The 22678-nt window shown below is 27.5% G+C and overlaps 1 protein-coding gene across 2 annotated transcripts in view; it reads left to right on the top strand.

Annotated features, from left to right (window-relative positions):
• LOC123292164 (CCR4-NOT transcription complex subunit 6-like) overlaps nucleotides 1-16945 on the top strand; it is an 81509-nt gene extending 64564 nt beyond the window's left edge. Inside the window, exons 1-8 of one of the 2 annotated variants that reach the window (XM_044872723.1) lie at nucleotides 13048-13141; nucleotides 13217-13285; nucleotides 13538-13850; nucleotides 14736-14884; nucleotides 15031-15258; nucleotides 15717-15894; nucleotides 15990-16129; nucleotides 16594-16945. In XM_044872723.1, coding sequence (XP_044728658.1) covers nucleotides 13552-13850; nucleotides 14736-14884; nucleotides 15031-15258; nucleotides 15717-15894; nucleotides 15990-16129; nucleotides 16594-16679 — 1080 coding nt within the window. In that variant the 5' untranslated portion in view covers nucleotides 13048-13141; nucleotides 13217-13285; nucleotides 13538-13551 and the 3' untranslated portion in view covers nucleotides 16680-16945. Of the gene's footprint in view, nucleotides 1-13047; nucleotides 13142-13216; nucleotides 13286-13537; nucleotides 13851-14735; nucleotides 14885-15030; nucleotides 15259-15716; nucleotides 15895-15989; nucleotides 16130-16593 lie in introns of those variants that run through there. The other variant, XM_044872722.1, reaches the window with a different exon arrangement.
• The last annotated feature ends 5733 nt before the right edge of the window (nucleotides 16946-22678 follow it).

The raw sequence follows: 22678 nt of genomic DNA, 5'->3' as shown, positions 1-22678 counted from the left end.
GGTCATGAATCACAAATGGTCAAACCAACACTAATCTTCAAAGTATTGTTGTGCTTATTTTTTGTGAATAAATACATTTTTTTTATTAAAATTATTTGCAATTATTATAATATCTCATTTTATTTATGAAAATAAATTAAATTAACCGTTTATTACGTTTTTAGACGATGTTTTTTTTATAAATTAATTTTTATAAACTTATTAAAAATTCATTAAATTCAAAATATTTTGTATATGAAAATCAAATAACCACTATTTATATAATTTTTTGTTAAAATTTATTTTAATAATATTTGATATATTAATTTTATTCTATTAGTGGAAACCTGTTAAGTTTCAGAAAAATAAACCTAAAAATTCAACAAAAACATGACCAAAAGTACCTAACTATTTACTATTTCCTTTGTAAAAAATTTTTAATATGTTATTAGCAAATTTTAACTGCTTTAATAGTATTGGTTAGGATTGGTATAAAATTCGGGACAATAAGAAACAACTCAAAATAACCTAAAATTGCCCATATTGCCTGACGAATTGTACGTGATTTTTGAATACAAAACTCAAAATTTTGAAAAATTATAAAATTTTTCACCTGAATTGATTACAATAAAGAAAAAAAAGTAAATTATTCGTTTAACTTTAATTTGTTGCTTATTTAGGCTTGATGATATACTTACATTCTCCCCACCCGGTATAGGAACAAAAAATGAAAGGTATAAGTATTACAATTAAAAAGTCACATTCAAATCAATGTAAAACACATTTGAAATCATTTTGTTAAATTACAAAACAAAAGATTTACTCTTTATGAATCATGATGAGCATGAGTCACGTTTAATCCTGATTATTATTATAAATATTAAAAGTTGATAAATATTTTACAGCAAAACTTTCAATTCATCAAATTTATATCATAAATTATTTAAATCATACTAAATGAATTTGCTACTTTTATTACACACGATTAAAATTTTTTTTTAAACTAATTGTTTAAATATCCTATAGATACTGAATTCTTTATGTGAATGAAAGTATCTTTACTAAAAGATATCCACTCTTAGATAGCCACCTGGATGACCGAGCTTTGTTTGGTAGTTTTTGAGTTAAAATGATACAAATTTTATCACTAATATAAAAACTGTTTAAAATATCTCCACACAAATATCAATTTGAATGTCCCGGTATTGTACTTTATTTCGTTAACTACGATATGCACCAATAAATGTCAGGAAGAGTCATTTTTTGCAATTAATGTTTCAGTTTTTCCTGAAACCACAAGTAAAACGACGTTTTTTAAAAATTGAAACCTAGCTAGATCGACTTTTCGCCCCGCAAAACTCCTGTATACTCAATTTCATGAAAATCGTTGGATCCATTTCCGAGATTGTTGATATATCAAACAAAAGTTTTTTACACTTAAACTTTTGTTCTATCTCTAATGGTTTACAAGATGGGTCCTACGAATCCAAGACCCAATTGACCAATGTTGCTCATTTATGAACTCAACCTTATTTTTTACGTTCTGAGCACGCTATAAAATTTCAACTTGATATTTCTTTTCGTTTTTGAGTTATTGTGTTGACAAACAGACAGACAGGCGGACAGATAACCGATAACGGACTAATTAGGTGATTTTATGAACACCTATATCAAAATTTTGAAGGTAGCATCAATATTTTGGACAAGATGGGTCCTGTGTCACTTTTTACGTCCTAAGTGCGCTGTAAAAATATCAGCTTCATATCTTTTTTCGTTTTTCAGTGATCGTGTTGACAGACGGACGGACGGACGGATGGACAGCCGAAAATTAACTTATTAGATGATTCTATGAACACCTATACCATAATTTTTTTCGTAGCATCAATATTATTAAGCGTTACAAACTTGGGACTAAACTTAATATACTATGTATATTTCATATATACATGGTATAATTATTCACTTAAAACATAACGAATAAGTTGAACTGTACCAAAAGTTAAGAATATGTCATGTCCTAAATAATGGGCACAGCACAGTATCGTAAATGTTTTTAGTTTATCTAAAATTATTTTGTGGTTTCCATTAATTGAACATTTTACTAGGTAGGTTCACTACTTATGTAGTTAACAAAAATTATTCATAAGAACGAAGACAAAAAAATAATATTAAAAACCTCATTATTATGAGTATCGTGCTACAAAGAATAAGTACTAAATTTACAAATATAGAAAATAAATACAATATCGGTAAACCAACAAAAAACAATAATAATTCACAATACAATACTAACTAACCAATGTGAAAAGTGAAAGTCGCACACCAAATAAACACTTTGGTTAGATCAATGTTTTTTTTTTTTTTTAATTTAGTACTAGCTTGATACCCGCTTGTTTCACTGGGCTTAAAAGTAAAAAACACCGCTTTATAGCCTCCATCTCTCTTGATATGCACAGTTTTCAATTTTGTTAAATGTAAAATAGTCATAAGTCATCGAGTATATCAGAAAAGTTGGCCATGAATGGTTTGATATTTACTATTTTATATTTTTACAGAATACTTTAATTTATGGTTCAAAATGATGATTATAGATCTGTTCCATCTATAATCTACAATTTTGAACTATAAATTACAGATTTCTGTAAAAATTTAAAATAGTAAATGTCAGATTAAATTAAAAAATTTTTTTTTTAAATATATCTTCATAAATTATAGCTCATGTGTTATTCTGAAGTATGAGCTATATTGCTGTACAGTTCATTAAAAACACATTCGCTAGTTTTTGCGTGAAAGCGTAACAAACAAAAAAACAAACATTCATACATCCTTACTTTCGCATTTATAATATATTAGAGATTATTTTCTTGTACGAAATTTGCTATTAAATACAAGGTGGCACATCGCACAACTCTATATATTTAATCTAAATCCACACCAAACCCAACACAAAGTTTAAGATTGCTTTGTGTTGGATCGTTCAATCACCAACCTGTAAATAATTTTAAAATAATAGAAAATTGAAACAAAATTTTAAAAATCTGTGAAAAGTTTAAATAATTATTAATATCGATAATATCAATTTTTATTTTCTAATTGGTTCCATGTTAAACCTAGCCTTTTGTCATCATGTTTATACCCGGCATATATATAATATATATCAAGGTATATTAAATTTAGTTCTAAGTTCGTAACGCCTAAAAATATTGATGCTACGAACAAATTTTTGGTATAGGTGTTCATAAAATCACTTTATCACCCCTTTTCCGGTTGTCCGCCTGTCTTTGGACACGATAAATCAAAAACGAAATGTTTAATATCAAGCTATGTAAAAAATGAGTCTAAGTTCGTAAAAGAGCAACATAGATTATTTGGGTCTTGAGCCCATCTTGTAAACCGTTAGAGATAGAACACAAGTTTAAATGCAAAAAAAACTCCTTATAAAAAAGTAAACAACTTTTGTTTGAAACAATTTTTCATAAACGTCACTGTTTATCCGTGAGAGGGCAAATGAGAAAAAAACTTTGGTTTCTATTTTCTCCAAAACTATAAAAGATAGAGAGTTGAAAATTTGCAGGTAGCTTCATTTTCGAAAATAAGAGTTTTTAGTAGTCTTGTGCCTTTTAGGAGTATCAACTTCCCTATCCTCTTTTTTTGTTAAAAAATAATATTTTTTCGCTTTTTAAATCGTTTTGAATATTTGTACAGCCTTTTCTAAGCTACGTGGTTTTGAAAAAAGAACTTTTCTGAGCCCCGCTTATCACTATTTTATGTTGATATTGTATGTTTTCGAAATTGAAATAATTTCATTTCAATAAAAAAACATCTTTTAACAAGAAATACTTATCTAATGAGAGGGACATATGATGTAGTGATGGAGCTCTGGCGCTCATGAGTTTGATTTTATAAGATGTATTAGAATTTTAATAAATATTTGATGATAAGAATAAACATAATCATGCTATAAATAAATTTATAGCAGAGTAAAACAATAGTATAAGTAATTAAAAAAATCTCTCATTAAATCTAGGCTATTACAATTGAATTCAGTTCAAATCACATAGAATTCTAATGACATCCAGTTCAAAATAATAACCATACTAACCTACATATAAATAAATATTCTTAACTTAATAAAATAATATTAATTATTTTTTTTAAATTCATTATAATATTTCTTCATAATTTTGTTAATTAATTGATTAAATATAACACTTTCGTGTTTATAAAGAACTCCCAAAAAAAAAAACAACACATGCATCTTTATTTAAACAAAAAGAACAGTAAATAATAAATTATTTTCTCACATTAACTTTATGGACGATCGTATTATTTATATTAAAAAACTTAACTTGTACAGTAATACCTCATAAACACGGAATGTGTTAATTTGCTGAATTGTTGAGTAGAACTTATCACGAATAAAATCTATAGGTATGTTGAAATTCGAGATATATCATTTTAAGGTAAAAACAAGTAAAAACAAACAATTGACTGTGTTAATTGTTAAAATACAATGTTTAGACAGTGTTGATTACTCTGTCACATTACACATACATATACTTAATTCCAAAAAAACTGCCACAGTTAAAACATTCTAAGCGTACTCATCATATGTTATGTTATAGTAGTAACACTTAGAATGTTTTTAATCGAGCTTTTTTTTTGACATAGAGTATACATGTCACACCCATATAACTGATAAACCCATAATATATACAATTTGCGCATAATTTGCGCTCTGATGGGTAAACAGTGATGCTTACGAAAAAATGGTTCAAACGAAAGTTGTTTATTTTTTTATAAGGAACATTTTTTATATTTAAATTTATGTTCTATCTCTAACGGTTCACAAGATGGGTCCTAAGGTTCCAAGACCCAACTAACCTTTGTTGCTCATTTACGAACTCGACCTCACTTTTTACGGCCTCAGCACGCTATAGCATATTAATTATATGAAAGCATATTAATTTTTTGCAAACAAAATCATTTTCATGTTTAAGTATTAATACACTTGTCACTGTATCAATACTTGTGCTTTCATCATGTGCGTTTTTGCCTATATGACATCACATCAGGGCTCGCTCGTGTTTTAGGTCACATGATATACAGTTTAAAAATTACTATTTTTAATTTTAATATATTAAAACAATTATGTGCTTTTATGACTCAAAATCAGAATATTTAAGTATATTTCTACATAAATTTTAATTTTTATCAAATGACCTCGCACAAATTAGATGTCATTTGCATTTCGGTCAAACTTTTTCAAATTTTGGGAAATGATAGTTTAAGTCATTTTAAAGAAAAGTTCAGATAGTCACAAGTTATGAAAATGACTGGATTTCATGTTATAGCTAAATTGAAAGTTGAAAAATGTACTCATTTGTATAATATATGCCTATACGTGTATAGGCAAATACATATACAGATATGTATAACTACATGCATACGTATATTTTTTAATGTAACGGTGTTGTTTTTTAATCCTTGTTTTTTTGAAGAATATGTTATGAAATTCAAAAAAGAAGCAGTGTTATATGTTCAGTGGATCAATAATATGAAGTGTTAAGATCAATATTTTCAGCTACGTATACGATATATGATTTTTGACAATTAAATTACAATAATTTTTTTATACAAATGAGTACATCTTCCAACTTTAATTTAGCGATAACTTGAAATCCTGTCATTTTCATGACTTGTGACCCAGGGAACTTTTATTCAGAATGACTTAAACTATCATTTCCCAAAATTTGTTTGACCGAAATCTGCGAAGTCTTTTCATAATTTATTTTTCACTACTGAACGTACCTACCCTAGATATTATAGATGAATGAAATAACAAAGTAGAGTACTTGTTGTAATACAATGATTTATCTACGGAATCCTGAATGTAGGTAGATAGATAGAGTGATAAACACTTATTATTTAAAATGTAGTACAAATAATAATATATTTTTCAACATTTGGATAACAAAACAATTGATTGTAATAAATTTAAATATTTAAACTACATTAAAATCGACAAATACTAATAAAGTATTTCTTCGTTGTGTTGAGATTATCTTCTCAATCCCATGAAGTGTGTTAGTAGGTCAAAACATTCAGATGGTTAAAATATTGTAGTTTGTAGTGTAGTATATACATTACTTATAACTTATATAGTTACTTGACGGCAACGGCAACGGCTGGGCGGGTGTCTATAATAAAAAACATATCTTAATCATTGTTCGTTTTATTCTGGGTGCTTTCTTTTTTATTCTTATGTTATTTTATATTCTAATGATAGAGTTTCTCCTTTTTAAAAGCTGATGGCTGTCTTCATCAAAAAATCTGGCGTGAACACAGTATATAACGACATATTAAACAACATATTAAATGCTCATGTCGACCCGCGGGTCGACATGAGCATTTAAATAAACTAAAAAACATGCTTTATTTCACTAAAAAAGTGGATAATAATTTTAATTGCTATGTAAAATTCAAAGCGTGGGGTGCTCTCTACATTCGTTCTTTAAATTAGCTGATTTGATAGATATCGATCACTCCACGCTTTGAATTTTACATGATAATTAAAATTGTTATCCATTTTTTAGTGCAATAAAGCGGGTTAAGTGGAATAGATTGATATTTGTAATCAATGAACAATATTAATTGATGAACAAAATTAATTGTATACTTTTATAGTGATATTTTTTCGCATAGTATCGGGAAAAATCGATCCAAGGACTCGTTTTTTTCAAAAACTACTATTCCAATCGTCTAATAATCACGATTTTTGAATTTTTTGGGTCAAAATTACCCTATAAACTGAGTTTTATCGAATTCTGAAACAGAAAATTTTTTTTTGATTTTTCGATTTTTTCCAACGGGTACCCCTTCAAAAAATTGTAAAAAATCGAAAAAAATTTTTTGTTTCGGAATTTGATAAAACGCAGTTTATAAGGTAATTTTGACCCAAGAAATTCGAAAATCGGGTTCATTTTACGATTGGGCGGGTAATTTTTCGAGATATCGGCAAAAATCGATCCAAGGACTCGTTTTTTTCAAAAACTACTAGCCCAATCGTCTAATAATCACGATTTTTGAATTTTTTGGGTCAAAATTACCTTATAAACTGAGTTTTATCGAATTCTGTAACAAAAAGTTTTTTTTTATTTTTTCGATTTTTTCCAAGGGGTACCCCTTCAAAAAATTGCAAAAAATCGAAAAAAAATTTTTGTTTCGGAATTTGATGAAACGCAGTTTATAAGGTAATTTTGACCCAAGAAATTCAAAAATCGGGTTCATTTTACGATTGGGCGGGTAATTTTTCGAGAAATCGGCAAAAATCGATCCAAGGACTCGTTTTTTTCAAAAACTACTAGCCCAATCGTCTAATAAACACGATTTTTGAATTTTTTGGGTCAAAATTACCCTATAAATTGAGTTTTATCGAATTCTGAAACAGAAAATTTTTTTTTTATTTTTTCGATTTATGCCAATACGATTCAATACAGGATAAAGTTATAAACCTCAAAATTTACTAATTTTAAGCTTAATAGTTGTCCAAAAAGGCCAAGGCAGTTCTTATATTAAAATAACAAATAATATTACCGCAATCGTATCCCCAGCATGTAGATTTATAGGTTCCTAGTACCTCCTGTAATTACATTTCAATCTGGAGGAATGCTTCTCTTGGTAAATGATACTGTTATTAACAAATAAATAAACAATCTTTGCAGAGATTGACCCAAACATTCCATACCTGACTCTTTCTAACAAACCAGGATTAAGATTTACATTTGTTTCCATGAACACATTTAGGAAGACACGGTGATGCATGAACGTCCTTAACTCAAATTGAGATAGTTATTTTATGGTAGATATTTTCGCTAAATTAATTAATTTTGAGTTTGAGTTGCATTTCAAACTCTGTTAGATAGTTTCAGAAATACCTGTGCCTTTAACATTCGTATTAGAAGACAAAACACGTTTTTTTATAATTTAACATCCTTTAGAAGCAACTAGGAATAAAGAGTGCCGAATATCTTACTCGGAGTACCCCGAGGATTAACGCTAGCCCCGTTTATAATTGGTATGATATACAGGATGTTTTATAAGTTTTAACGATACAAATTCTTCAAGCCAAAATTGTTGAGTCTATAGGCGCACATCTTACGCAGGCATTAAACTTAACCCAGGTTTTCAATGAAAAGTTCACTCTATTCCATACCTGGCAATAAATAGATGGACACTTCAAATTAGAAAGTTGTTTATTGGTTAAAATGATAAAATTTGAATTCAATACTCATATAAGATGTGTGCCTTTGAAATTTACATTTTTCGTCTGAAGCATTTTCCACGACTAAACTTATTTTTCGAGTTGCACGCATATTTCAAGTTAAAAAAGACACCTTGTATTGTCTAAGAAAGTTTTTTCCTTTTCCGTATTTCGAATAATGGTTGAATGCATTTACTTAAGGATGTATGAGCATGGTAGTGGGGGCACAAATTTAAAAATAGATATTTTCAATTTTGATGATAAATTTATATTATTACTTGACGATATAAGACGAAAAGTAAGAATAAAATTTTTCGATATCTGGCTTAATTTTCAAAATATCGAAAATTGAAAATTTTGTTTAATTATTTAGCTTTCGATATTTCGAAAACCAAGACACATATCGAAAAATTTTATTCTCATTTTTCATCTAAATTCATGAAGTTATAACAAAATTGATCATCAAAGTTGAAAATAAGATAAAAATAATTTCAACCCTTAATCTACCCTGCTCTTACATCCCTTATATGGACGGTGACATTTAGTTTTTTTCTTTTCTAATTCATTGCTAATATGTTTACTTTCTATTAAAAAGTTTTTTTTTTTAATTTGTTTTCATTCATTCCAAATGAAAATTATCAAAAACTTCCAAAATATGTCGTTTTTTGAGATTCCTCCATAAGAGCCAATGTATTTTATATCGATTTTTAATGACTTTTTTCTTAAAAATTTGCACGGTTACCTAAGCTGAAATTTTAACCACATATTCTTTGAGTAAAAGACTACCTACAAACAAATTTTGAGCCTTTAAATCAAACATTGTTGTCATGCTCATACATCCTTAATACTTTTGGGCACAACCAATAAAAAAAATATATCGAACAGATTCTCTTAAGTAGGTCATTTAGGTAGTCTTCAACATATATTTTTGAAACCAATACAGCCATAAAATGGATATACATATAATATATATAATATAGTAGACAAACGAGTCGATGACCCGCTATCACAGCAACAAAATCTACACCTTCAGGAAAGAGAACAATTTATTATTAATCTTTACCTTGTATGTGTGTTTGTGTGCATCATAATTTCCTCTTTTTGTATTTATTATGTTTATTTTATTTTATATTTTAACTTCCATATACTGAAGCGATAATAACGTACCATTTAAAATAGATCTCGACAGCTGTAGCTTGTAGTATCTCTATCCCTATCCCTATATATTATAAATGTGAAAGTAAGGATGTTTGTTTGTTACTCTTTCACGCAAAAACTAATGAATGGTTTTGAATGAAACTTAACAATAATGTAGCTCATACATCAGAATAACACATGAGCTATAATTTAAAAATATATATATTTTTTTAAATAATAAAAAAAATTTAATTTTAATCTGACATTTTACTACTCCATCTATGATCATCATTTTGAAACATAAATTAAAGATTTCTGTAAAAATTTAAAATAGAAATGTCAAACTAATCATAGCCATCTTTTCTGATACACTCAATGAATTATGACTATTTTACACTTTGAAAAATTGAAAACTATTTTAGCTGTCTAAAACAATGCCGTCGAGTGTTATGGAACTGGAATAAGTGAAATCAAGAGAGGTGGAGGCTATAAAGCAGTGATTTTTACTTTTAATCCCAACGAAGCGGGCGGGTATCAAGCTAGTATAAGATAAATATCGAAGTCAATTTCCACTAACACAAAAATTCGTATTTTTCTTGTTCTTTTATCCGCTTTTCATGTTAGCAGATTCGTAAAATATCTCTTTTCTTAAGAAAAATTTTTAAAGTTGAATTTATATTATATTTTTTGGTGGAGGCGCAATTTGGTTAAACTCCGTATTATAATCTGAATATAGATAAATTGAAAGCTGTAATTTCACGTGGAAAATTACCCGGTTACCTTATGGGTCAAGTTGGAATCCCAATTTTGCATTGCAAATTGTCCCCTGCTTTATTTTTGCAACCAGTTTGGTAATGTTGCCATAGTCCATTATTTTTACGAGTTTGATTCCTGCTTTTTTACAAAGCTTGAGCTGGTTACCGAAGGGTCAAGTGATGTTTATTTTGTTTTCAGTTGGTTTTTCCTGGATTATTGTCGTTTTAGTTATTTTGTCTTGATTTATTTTCAATCAAAACCTTTGAACTTTTTTGAAATAAAATTTTCAACTTTACGCTATGCAAATCTTCATATAGAAGTTATGTGGATTTTCACATCGTTTTTTCTTTTATTTGTTGTAATTTATGAATAAAGACAGTATGACTAATTTAACATATTCTTGATTTGGAGTATCTTCGTCTTGTATACGTAGGTATATGATTTTTATTTTTTGAATAAAAATTTATTATTATTCATGAATAATTCAAGACTTTCTAACTTGGAGGTGGTTACAGTTTAATTGTATTTTTTTTTTCTGTATTTAAATTTCTTTTCATATTTTATATATATTTTAATAAACGATTTCTATTTGTGTTTCTTTAGATTTGTAGAAATCATGAGAAATAACTTTAGTATTCTTTAAGATTTTATGTTTTTTTATACAGGATGACTTGTACAAAGGCTCACTGAAACAATCAGCCCACTATCTTGTAAAAATATCATTCTCAAGGTATCTCCAGCGTGAAATTCTATTATAAATGTTTATATTATAAATATTAAACAAAAGATAGATTATTGAATAAAATTTTTATAAATGATTACCTTTTTCGTCACCATTTAATATTAATCATAACATAAAATAAAGTTCAAAAACTAAAACTTCGACAACTACAAAATTTAATGTGGCCTATAACCACACAATCAAGACGCTTCTAACGATACCTCATTTGTCAAATTGTGACAAGTAGTTTAGAAGTTATGAAGGAACAGATGAATATACATATATACCAGTCAAACACAATACCCTCGACGTCGTCGGGGTAAAAATATTTATTTAAACTTAGCCCGAGAATATAGGAGCTACTCTCTACATCACTTGTATCAAGTAGCAGTAAGTACAGGAACTACTCTGTACATCACTCTAAGGTTAAAGTTTTAAAATCGTATCTTTAAAACAAGTGAAATTTACAAAATTTAAAAAAACCTCCGACAAATTTTCGTGTACGGAACCCTAAACTCGCACTTGATCTCAGAACCAATCAATGACCTTATTCCTTAAAACCTTTTCCAAGCTAAACCGATTTTGAATATAATCGCCAATTTTTTAGTTTTTTCGGGTACAGAACCCTAAACTCGTACTTTAAATATAGCTATGATTACTCTCCATTAAATTACCTTTCATACAAAACAAAAAAATTCCGAATCCAACCAGCTATAACACGTATTTTTACGATCAGTATTTCTATATTTCACTAATTTGAAACAAACTTAGACTAAACTTAATATTAGATCATTTATGAGAATATGAAAACGATATTAATGAAGTCCTATTTCATTATTAGTAACTACAAACGTGTTGGAAATATCTAAGTATATCACAAGACATATATATTACCACAATCCTTTTGGCGACGAAAATATTAAGCAAATATTTTCGTCAAAATAACAAATATTTAACTACTATTTATCAATTTTCAGTTATTTATAACAAATATTTAACTACTATTTATCAATTTTCTGGTAATTAATTTTCTACCTTGAACAAAAAAAAAAATTCCATGAAAATTATTGTTTCTTTTTTTATTGGAAAAATTATCACTTGGGTATAATTATTAAAAAAGCCAAGATATAATATTGTTTATAATATTGTGTGTATCAAACAAAAATCGTATGTATAGTCTGTGCCCATAAAAACGTTCTAAGTGTGAAGTTTCTTTTTTTTTTTTGGAAATTTGTCGTTTGAATCCGGAAAGTTCATGCCGATGTATGGAGACCGAACATACAGTTGGAAAGATAGAGACTCCGACCCACAATCGGAGAGATGAAACCTTAAGTTTTACAACCAAACAAGTTTTACACAGTTTTCAGAACCATCACCTCAAACTTTTATACCTCGTAGGGACATTATCGGTTTTTTCGGCATAATTATGTATGGAGACCATTTGATGGTCTCAAACTTTGAATGGTGACTGTTCAGAATCACACCTAATGAATTATCAAACAAGCAGACAGTTTCCAGAACCATCACTTAGTGACAGTTTTTCAAACTTCCCCTTGGGTGGGAATATCGCTCGTGGAAATTCACGGACAGTTATAGGGCAACTTGGGACATTACCTACTATCATATTTAAGGCTCAGCAGGCCGTAACCATGACCATCAGTAAATCATATGGACAGCTCTCTAACTATACAGAACTACAGATAATGATTGTATTGTAATGTTTATCACTTCAACGACTGCAATGGTATATGTTACATAATATTTGCATAGTTACATTGCAAATAAATTGATTTCACGGTCAATATAATGATCGTTGAAAGCATGGTCATTGTATTTTTTTTATTATTATGATTATTTTTTGTTTGAACATATGTAAACATTTATCAATGTCAAGGCTAGGACATTTGTTTAATTCAATATAATTTGTTATTATACCTATTTAAATTTTAATTTATTTTCTAAATTAATTCTTGTTTGAATTACCAATTTTATATTTTAAATCGCGTTAAAAAACGTTAAAATCGTTACCTAAGCCATTTACCATTATTATTTCAAATACCCCAAAGAACTTAAGTGGCGGATGCATGGCCCAAACTAGAGCTAAAAAGGGGTCACAATTTGGGAGCTCCATCCAAAAATCATTCACTATAATAATATCGTGGAAATGCAAAGTAAAAATTGCAGTACTTCGATCAAAAAATTATTATGTGACACATTACAAGCTCAACTCAAAGAAAAAAAACTCAAGAATTTATGACTAAAACCTCTTTTTCCTACATTTTACGGTAGCAAACTTATTTACTATTTATTGAAGTTAATTTTTAACAAACGAAACTAATGTTTATATTTTTTTATTACAGTTACTGCACCTCATCCGCCTCAACGTCCTTGGATACCATTGACAAGACCAAGTAGGAATCGACCTTCCTGTAAGTATTTCAACAAGTATACTGGATCAGTGAATATGACTTCCTTAAATATCTTCGAATCTTATAAGTATTACAGAAAAATTAGTGCAACCAAAATTATTGAGCTCAAAAGCGACAATCCAAAAAGGAAACTAATTTTTCTCTAGGAGTTTTAGTTTCAAAGATATTTAGGGTGACAAAAGTTACTGATTATCATTCAGTATAATTAATGTTTAATTAAGATAAATGAACTAATTTGATTATTAAACATAGGTATTTTTACTGTGATGTGTTATAACGTATTATGCGATAAGTATGCCACTCGACAAATGTACGGTTATTGTCCAAGTTGGGCATTGGAATGGGAATATCGAAAAAAGGGTATTCTAGATGAAATACGTCATTATTCAGCGGATATAATTAGTTTACAAGAGGTTGAAACTGATCAATTTTATAATTTCTTTTTGCCCGAATTAAAACAAGATGGTTTTGATGGTATTTTTTCACCAAAATCACGTGCTAAGACAATGGCTGAAAATGATAGAAAATATGTTGATGGTTGTGCAATTTTTTTTCGAACATCTAAGTAAGTTTTTCTTTTATAAGCAATTGTTATACTCTACTATTTCGTTCAATATCTTGATGAAATTAAATTATCAATATTTCGATATCTAACTCATAAATATAAAGAAGACAAGAAAAATTACATTTATTTCAATAAAAGTTTCAATCTAATAAAAAATCAAGAAGCGGAAACATAAAAATCGAATTTGTTGAAAATTTTTGTTTAAGTTACATACCTTTATACTTTATGGTGAAAAAAGTCGAGTTTTTTCTGGCCTAATGTATTCCTTTGTACCATAAAATACCCTTAAAATTTCAAATCAAAAGGAGTGGTTTTTTTAAATCGGCAAAAACTAGTGCATTTAAGCATCCCCTTAACTGTAGTAGTAAACTTTTTTTTGTTTTTTTAATTATAAATTTAAAAAGTCAAAAAACCCGACTGCGTTAAATAAAAACTGAAAAGAAAAGTCTAGTAATTGACATAAGGACTTAAACAGTAGGAACCCATTAAAATATAGACCGGCTTAAAACTTCCCAATAATGGGTCCCGATTGGTAAAGTCGTTGTGTAAACTACTGAACTTATTTTTTTCTTTTTAACTACGTAATTTTTTTTATTAACGTATTATCTCGCGCCGAAAATCCGACATTTTCACCTTTTTTTCAAACTCCTGCCTAAGGGTATTTTTAATACGAATGTAACGATTCCTTAATTGTTGAAATCCATCCAGCCGTTTGGAAGATACGAGGTAATAAAGAAATTTACAAATATACATATATACATACATACAAACAAGATACACGCGAAAAACATAACCACTCCTTGACAGTCGGGTAATTTAACAAATTTTATTATTTGGAAAGAGAGTTATTTCTTATTAATTACACGCTGTTTGTTTTTTATACAGGTTTACCTTAATTAAAGAACATTTAGTCGAATTTAATCAACTGGCAATGGCGAATGCAGATGGATCTGACCACATGTTAAATCGTGTTATGCCTAAAGATAATATTGGATTAGCAGCTTTATTAAAAACAACCGAAGAAGCTTGGGAAGGTAAGCAATCTAAATTCGATGTTGTTTAAACATTATTATAATAGTTTAAATGGCTGAATCAAAATTTGTTTCGAAGTTATATTGAAATTATAACTTTAATCATTTGTTTATTAATTTAAATTTCATTTAATTTAATCAAAATGTAGGTTTAGGAAATGAACAATCACATCTAGAACAACCATTACTAGTTTGTACCGCTCATATTCATTGGGATCCAGAATATTGTGATGTAAAACTAATACAAACGATGATGTTATCAAACGAATTACGTTGTATACTGGACGAAGCTAGTAATAATTTTAGACCAGGCCATAAACAGGATAACAGTGTTCAACTATTATTATGTGGAGATTTTAATTCATTACCCGATTCAGGTAAATTTAATCATTATTAACTTCCCATAGGAAAGTTCTCGTATTGGCTCAGAAAATCTAAATCAAAATTGTTGACTTATCTTTACGTTATATTGCCAATCACTTTTGGGTTTATGCCTAAGTGTATGCATGTTTATGCGTTCGTTTGTTGGCTTTTTTCGTTAACGATTTCTTGCGAATGATAGGTGATAACGGTTTCGTATTTGCGCCAGTCATTGCGCAATAACATCAAGGTATGCTGAAAACATTGATAAAAAGGAACGCATAAAATTAGGACGTTGAGGAAGAGGAGAAAAGTAACACTTGAAATTTTTCTGTAAATATTAGAAAACTGAAATCGATTCATTAATTTTTAAAAAATGAAAAAGAAAAACCAATTTAAAATTATCAAAATGATTTGATAATTTCTGAGATAAATGATAATAAATCACAAAAATAAATAAAAACTCGTTTTTTAGGGGTTATTGAATTTCTATCGAGTGGTCGAGTATCATCGGATCATCGAGATTTTAAAGAACTCGGTTATAAATCCTGTCTACAAAAGATTTCTGGCTGTGACAAATCAAACGAGTTCACACATTCCTTTAAACTTGCCTCGGCTTATAGTGAAAATATTATGCCTTACACCAACTACACGTAAGTATTAAATTTTATATATTCTTCGCTGCAACGTGTAAATTCTACACACTTTTTTTTCAATTTTAATAAAAAAAATTTTTTTTTTTTTTTAGATTTGATTTTAAGGGTATAATTGACTACATTTTCTATTCAAAACAAAGTATGACACCATTAGGTTTATTAGGACCATTATCGACAGATTGGTTTCGAGAAAATAAAATTGTGGGTTGTCCTCATCCTCATGTACCGTCAGGTAATAAATAATTTTTTAAACAAACAATTAATAGCGTGTTTTTCACAGTCCAGTAACTTCAGCTTTGAGGAAATTTTCATGTTAGATTTAAGTATGTGTTAAATATATACTTTGAGCATAAAATAATGCTAGACGTTTGATTTCTTACCAGTATCTGTGTGGTGGAAATTTTTTATTCACACATTGGTTTCTTTTCTTCAGAATATTTCGAAATAGTTCTTGAATTTTCTTTAATCAACCTTTTTTCTATCTTTTACGAAATTTTGTAGATTAAAGAAAAATAAATTTATTCTGTAAAAAATTAAATTTTCTGCAAATATTGTTTGTAACTTCACTTCACAACTGAATGAAACTTGACTCGTGCTTTTGGAGTAACTTAATATTAAACTTTGCATCTCCCTGAGTTATCGAAACATGTGTAGCTTAACATTTATCGGTTAATTAATTTTTTTCATAATTTTTAGATCATTTTCCATTGCTAGTTGAATTAGAAATGGCACCGACTGTATCGAATGGTATAATAAATAACAGTAACAATGCCAGAAGGTAGCAGGTGATGGGCTAATTCGCATAGATGAATTCTCTTAGTTCATTTTAATTAAACAAAGGATAAATCCATCATCAAAATAACAAATAAAGAACTATATTTTTTTAATAAAAATATAAAAAAATGGTGCAGCCATTAAACATAAAATAATAACGGGAAAAATATTCTCTTACAACGGAATATTATTAATTAATTTATCTTTAAGTGAAAAAATGGTACAACAAAAAGCTCAATCCTTATTGGAATATTATGACCACCACAAAATTTGATGCCGCATGATGTGATGATTTAAGATGATGATAATTAATTTTTATTTATAATTTAAAGCATATTTGAAGTGTTTTTATTTGTAAGTAAAACTAGATAATTTATTTTATAATTTACTTTTCTTTTAAAGCAAAAACGAAATATCGGATTCGATATTGTAAGTTTGTTCTTTTTTATATATGATATTTGGATAAATACTTTTTAAATCGTAATGTATGAATTATTTTTTTTTTTGGAAGTTTGGTGAAAATAATTAATCCCCAAAAAATATGTGTTAAAACATTTTGTGTCCGTTTAGTTTATTTTAAAAATAAGTATCGATTTTAATGAAATATTCATTCTGTTTTTTTTAAATTAAAAATCTTTTCAATATCAATATCTGTCCTTATTACATTGTTCAAGCGTGTTATTTTAGATTAATTCTAGTTTTTATTACAAAGTGTCTTTAAAATAAACTATTATTTTAAAAACTAACTAAAAGACAAGATAGAGTCAAAAAAATTGTAGTATTTTTTGGCGATATACAATTATACATTTATGATTACAGTGGAATCCCGGTAAACCAGCCCCTGGCTAATCTGGCGCTCCCTATAATCCAAATGTCTATTATTATTGAATATTCGACAAACATTATAAAGTATGATTTGTACTTCAGAGTATAACATCTTAGAATCTTATCATTGAATTTGTAATTTGTCGGATTACAAAGTACTCTTTTGTAAAATATTCCGGACCATAGAGTTTCTTAGGCAATACTCTATAATCCGACAAATTTGATAGTTCGATACTGCCCTACCAAACGTTTGCTGGATTACCGGAGTTCCATTGTAGTTTCAATTTAAAAGTCTGTCAGTGTATATTTGCATGCATTTTTAGTGAGTTACTGAGTTAATATTGGTCAATAGTTGTGCCCAAACATGCTATGATTTTACTTACCCCGCAAATATTTTATAAAATCGATATTTATTTATTTCTCGTTAAATAAAAATAGCTTTAAACATAATTTATATTTTATTTTACTTAACTATATTTTTAACAAAAAAAATGATTACTCCTACCATTTTTCCAACATAATAAAAAGGCTATCGATTTATCATCGACGAAAATAATAATGATTAAAATATAATTTTATACACATAAAAATATGTATTTTTTAAGTAAAATTAAAAAATTGTTAATATAAAAAATTTAAAAAATAATTGTAAATTAGAATATCAAAAAATTTGATAATTTTACAAGTTATATTTCTAAAAAAAAGTTCAAATAAATGTTGTCATACTTTATTCATCATATTTTTAGTGGTAGATGGTTAATGAATGGAAAAAATTTATTTAAATTGATAGAGAATCTTACTGCCAACTCTCCTCAATGTAATATGAGATACACAAATGTAATATGAGATACTTTTGAGTCGGATCGCTTTGAAAAAAGCCTGAAAGTCTTGGTCTTATTTTCTTTTAAATTTCAAGTCTTCTTGCGTGCATCTATTCTAACATCGAATAAGTAATATAAAAATTTCTAGTTTATTCATTTCAATTTAAATTCACCCAAAATAAATAGAGAACATTTTTTTTATCTCATATTTCAGTGATGTCCTGAAGATTCAAGAATTGAGTTTTGCTTAACATTCTTGTTCATTAAATATGATATTTACAGGAAGTATTAAATTTAAAAATCCATATTAATTCAAAAATCGATAATTAATCAATTTGGCATTTGGATCAGAAAAAAAACTGTTTTTAAAACAAACATATCTATTTTATTGTGAAAAAGATTCACAGCAGGCCTATGACTACATTGGAATTCCTAGAATTCCACCAAATTTCATCGCCATGGTTTGTATCTGAGTGTACTGTAACTATTGCTGTGAAAACCAGTTTTTAGCAGTACCATCCATGTTCCAGCTTTTTCTCACTACACTCTTCTATTGTACTTTTGCGCCAAAGGAATTAAATTGTGAGAAACAGCAACAATATTGTTGCTTGCCGACGCCATATTGACAGTGTGAATTGAACAGCTATTAAGCTTGTTGGCTACGACATATATATATGTCGTTTATTTATTCTATCATATCTAAGCTTGTACACAAAGTAATTTGTTAAGATGCATACGCTAGTGATTTAAAGTCATATGCGTGTATGCATTTGATCTAGAATGAATTTTAATAAAATCATTTTCATTTAAAATTATTTTAATAGAAAACCAACTTCCATAAAAAAACTAACTGCTCAATTACGAGTTCGTGATTTTTATTTAATAAATTATTCTTACAATCGAATCTCAAATCATATTCAAAATTATCTCAATACAATTAATTTTATACTTCTTGTAAATGTCGCATTAATTAATGAAAAATTGTTAAATATATAAATTTTAGTTTACATAAGCAAATTTTAAAATTATTTATATATTTGATGAAATCATGGGATAAAATTATTTAAAAATCTTATTTTAATTGTAAGAAAGTACTTATTGTGACGATAGATGTGTAATTGTGAAAACTTGTAATTGGGAAAGGAACCCAAATGGTAAACGTTAATTTTCAATTATGTTTTTCGATTTTGAAAAATAAAGATTGTTATTTTTTATAAGAAATTTTTGCCTTTACTTAAATCATTATTATGGTAGAAAATTTGGTAATAATCAATTAGCGCTACAATTCACCTTGTCTTGGTTGCCTTGATAATATTCGTCTATCTTGGCATAAACTGCGCTAATTTCGTGCGTTTAAGATACGTTGATTGTCAACCTCATCAATCCATCGCTCCATCCATCTTTAGTCTAACCTTTTTTTCTTGCGCTTAAAAGATTTGTTGTAAATTTCTTTAGTTATCTTTGTCTTTACTCAGCAACCTCTATCTAGTTGGGTTTCATATAATATGCTACACAAAAATTTGAAAAGGAAAAAGATGTTTAATCTCTTTGAGTTAGCCAAAATTTGATCTCCAAAATTGACACCCATATAATTTTTTTTATTTTGAGATAGCAAATCGTATTCGACGTATGAAAGTTTGGTTTCGTGGGACTGATATTTCAATCGATATAAAACCATCTTCAAAATGATTGGATTATTAGAAATGTAGTCATTTGAATAAATTAACGTATTCCAATTTGGGTAATTAATTTATAGAATCAATTTATATTTTAATTGAATTAGTTTCTAAAGACATTTTTTTTTAAATATCGATGAATATTGTAAAATGTTGTATATTTTTAAAGCATAATTTTAGTTTTAACTAAAAAACGGCATTTATAATTAAAAACATGAATGAGGTATGCGTTTAGAAAAATTTTCTACTTTAATTTCTAAGGATATGTTTTTTTTTATGAATTGAATTATGTTCCCTTAAATTTATAAACTTGAAATTGGTTCATAATTGTTTTAAATATGTGTCCAATTGAATTTTTACAAATTAATGAACATAATTTTTAAACTATGTTAAACCCTCTCGGTTTTTTTAATTAATTTTTCTCGATTTTATTATGGCCATGGATAAAAAAAAGGTCATAAGCCAATCAGGATTATTAATGTGTTTATACAGAACTGAAAGATCAAGAACAGTGATTATTTTCCTGAAAATGTAAATAAAGTTTAAATAGTTTTTAGAATGTTGACAATATTCAAAATCTGAATGCTGCTGTTGAAAATATAATCCCTTTTTTTATTGAAATTGAGTAAACATTTTTAGAATATTTTATGAAATCGAAAATACGTTGTATTACAATTTAATTTATATATATTTGTGTTTCTTTTTCTGAAATAGTTTTTGTCTTTTTTTTTATGTTTCACGCTACATAATATAATAACTATGTTAAGTATAAAAATAAAAAATATTTTCACATAAATGTGAAGTGACGCAAAATAAATGTCTGTTTGAATTCTTTAAAAATTTTAATATTTTGTAATTTTAATTTTTTTCGATTGGTTAAAAAAGATGTCTCAGAAGTGTCATTTTATGCTACGCTTCTTTGTGGTTTTTCCATAAATTTTCTCAAAATTGTAAGTTTTAAGGACCCGATTACATTGGGAATATTGCTTTTTATTTTGGACTTATCATACACTTTTTCTTTCAAATATCCTCAAATAAAACAGTCAGAAATAAAAAAATTGTAAGAAATTTAAACTATAACGTCTATTTTGCGTCACCCAGTAGATTGATTTATTAAAGATAGCTCAAATTTTGCATCAGCTTTACAAGAGTGTAACCAAAATATAAATTCGGTGCTAAAATTTATAGTTATAAGATTATTATAAGATAATTTTGGACTTGTATGTAAAAGAACGTATTATTTTCGTTAATGAAAATAATTAAAAATATCGAAAATTCGATTGGAAAATTTGCATTTGTGTGGTTATATTTTAAAACATGTTAATTACTTAATAAATCAATGGTCTGAACTGCCTCAAATTATATTTGTAATTTATTCATGATTTTCGCGTCCATAAAAATGAATTTGTGGATATTTAGGGCAATATTTTTTTGATATTTTATTTTCTATTGTATACACGACGTTTCAATACGAAAAGTATTTTTTTCAAGTAAAACAGCTACAAGTAAAAATTTTCTTCATACATTAATATGAATACAAAAAAATTACCAACCTTTGTTTGTCCATTTTGAAATATTAATCTGTGAAATTTGCCTAAATACGCATAAATTCATTTTATTTGTAATATAGTGCAAAAACAAGATGTATGATATACAATGTATTCTTTAAGCTTATTCACAAATTGAGGATACTTCTGATGTCTAAGAATGCAAAATACATCGAACACAGGATTGCAACAGATTCAAACGGTTGATAGTTATTCACTTAACATAGTTATTGTCTAAAAGCTAAGGTATTTCAACATAGTTTTTTTGAAATTTAAAATATTATTTGTTAAAATACGCCGCTTCGAGTAAGAAATGAGTAAATTGAAGATATTCAATTTTATTTTTTCTCGATATGATTATATTAACAAACATTATATTAACAAAATAATTAACCGTGATGAAATACTTGGAGAAAATGCACTTTGTTCATATTATTACAATAATTTTGGGATTAATTTCATGAAAACAAATCTAATTTTCATAATATTTTCCAATGCATGTAATGTAACGAAATTCACTGCCATTTATTAGTTGAAAAAATAAAATCGAAAATTATTTTCTCCCTACAATCTTGAATTTGGCTTTAGAAAATTGTACACTCGCTTGTAAATAGAATGATGACATAATGAGTTCGAACTGTTAAAAAAAAACGATTGTATGAGTTGTATGAAAATTCTAAAAATATTTTTTTACTTAATCCACCACTGCAGCATTGTCTGAGTGTATTTAACATAATGTCTGTTTCCACTACCGAAAGGCTAATAAAGCTAAAGTAAGCAAAATTTATTAGACTGTTCATTCAAAATTCGATTTAACCATTGAATTTTATTAACAAATAAGAATATTCTTTTCAAATGTCGGATCATAGGTCGCTATCAATTTTCAAAGATTTTATGTTTTAGGACCTTAAAGTGGGCAATGAATGATTCGGATGAACAATTCCTTTCCGTAAATTAAATTAGATACAAAATTTACGCATGAAAATCTATTATTACTAATTGAAATTCGATAGCTTAATGGTGTAATTAATTTTTTTCCGTAACATTTGATCTCTTCTGTAGAGCCGCGTAAACAATTATTATTAGATAATAATAGGATATCATTTTTTTTTATTACATAATATAATTTTCAACTATG

The sequence above is a fragment of the Chrysoperla carnea genome, chromosome 2 (assembly GCF_905475395.1).
Source record: "Chrysoperla carnea chromosome 2, inChrCarn1.1, whole genome shotgun sequence".
NCBI classification, from domain to species: Eukaryota; Metazoa; Arthropoda; class Insecta; order Neuroptera; family Chrysopidae; genus Chrysoperla; species Chrysoperla carnea.
The sequence above is the reverse complement of the archived record's forward strand: the minus strand, read 5'-3'. Positions and strand labels throughout refer to the sequence as shown.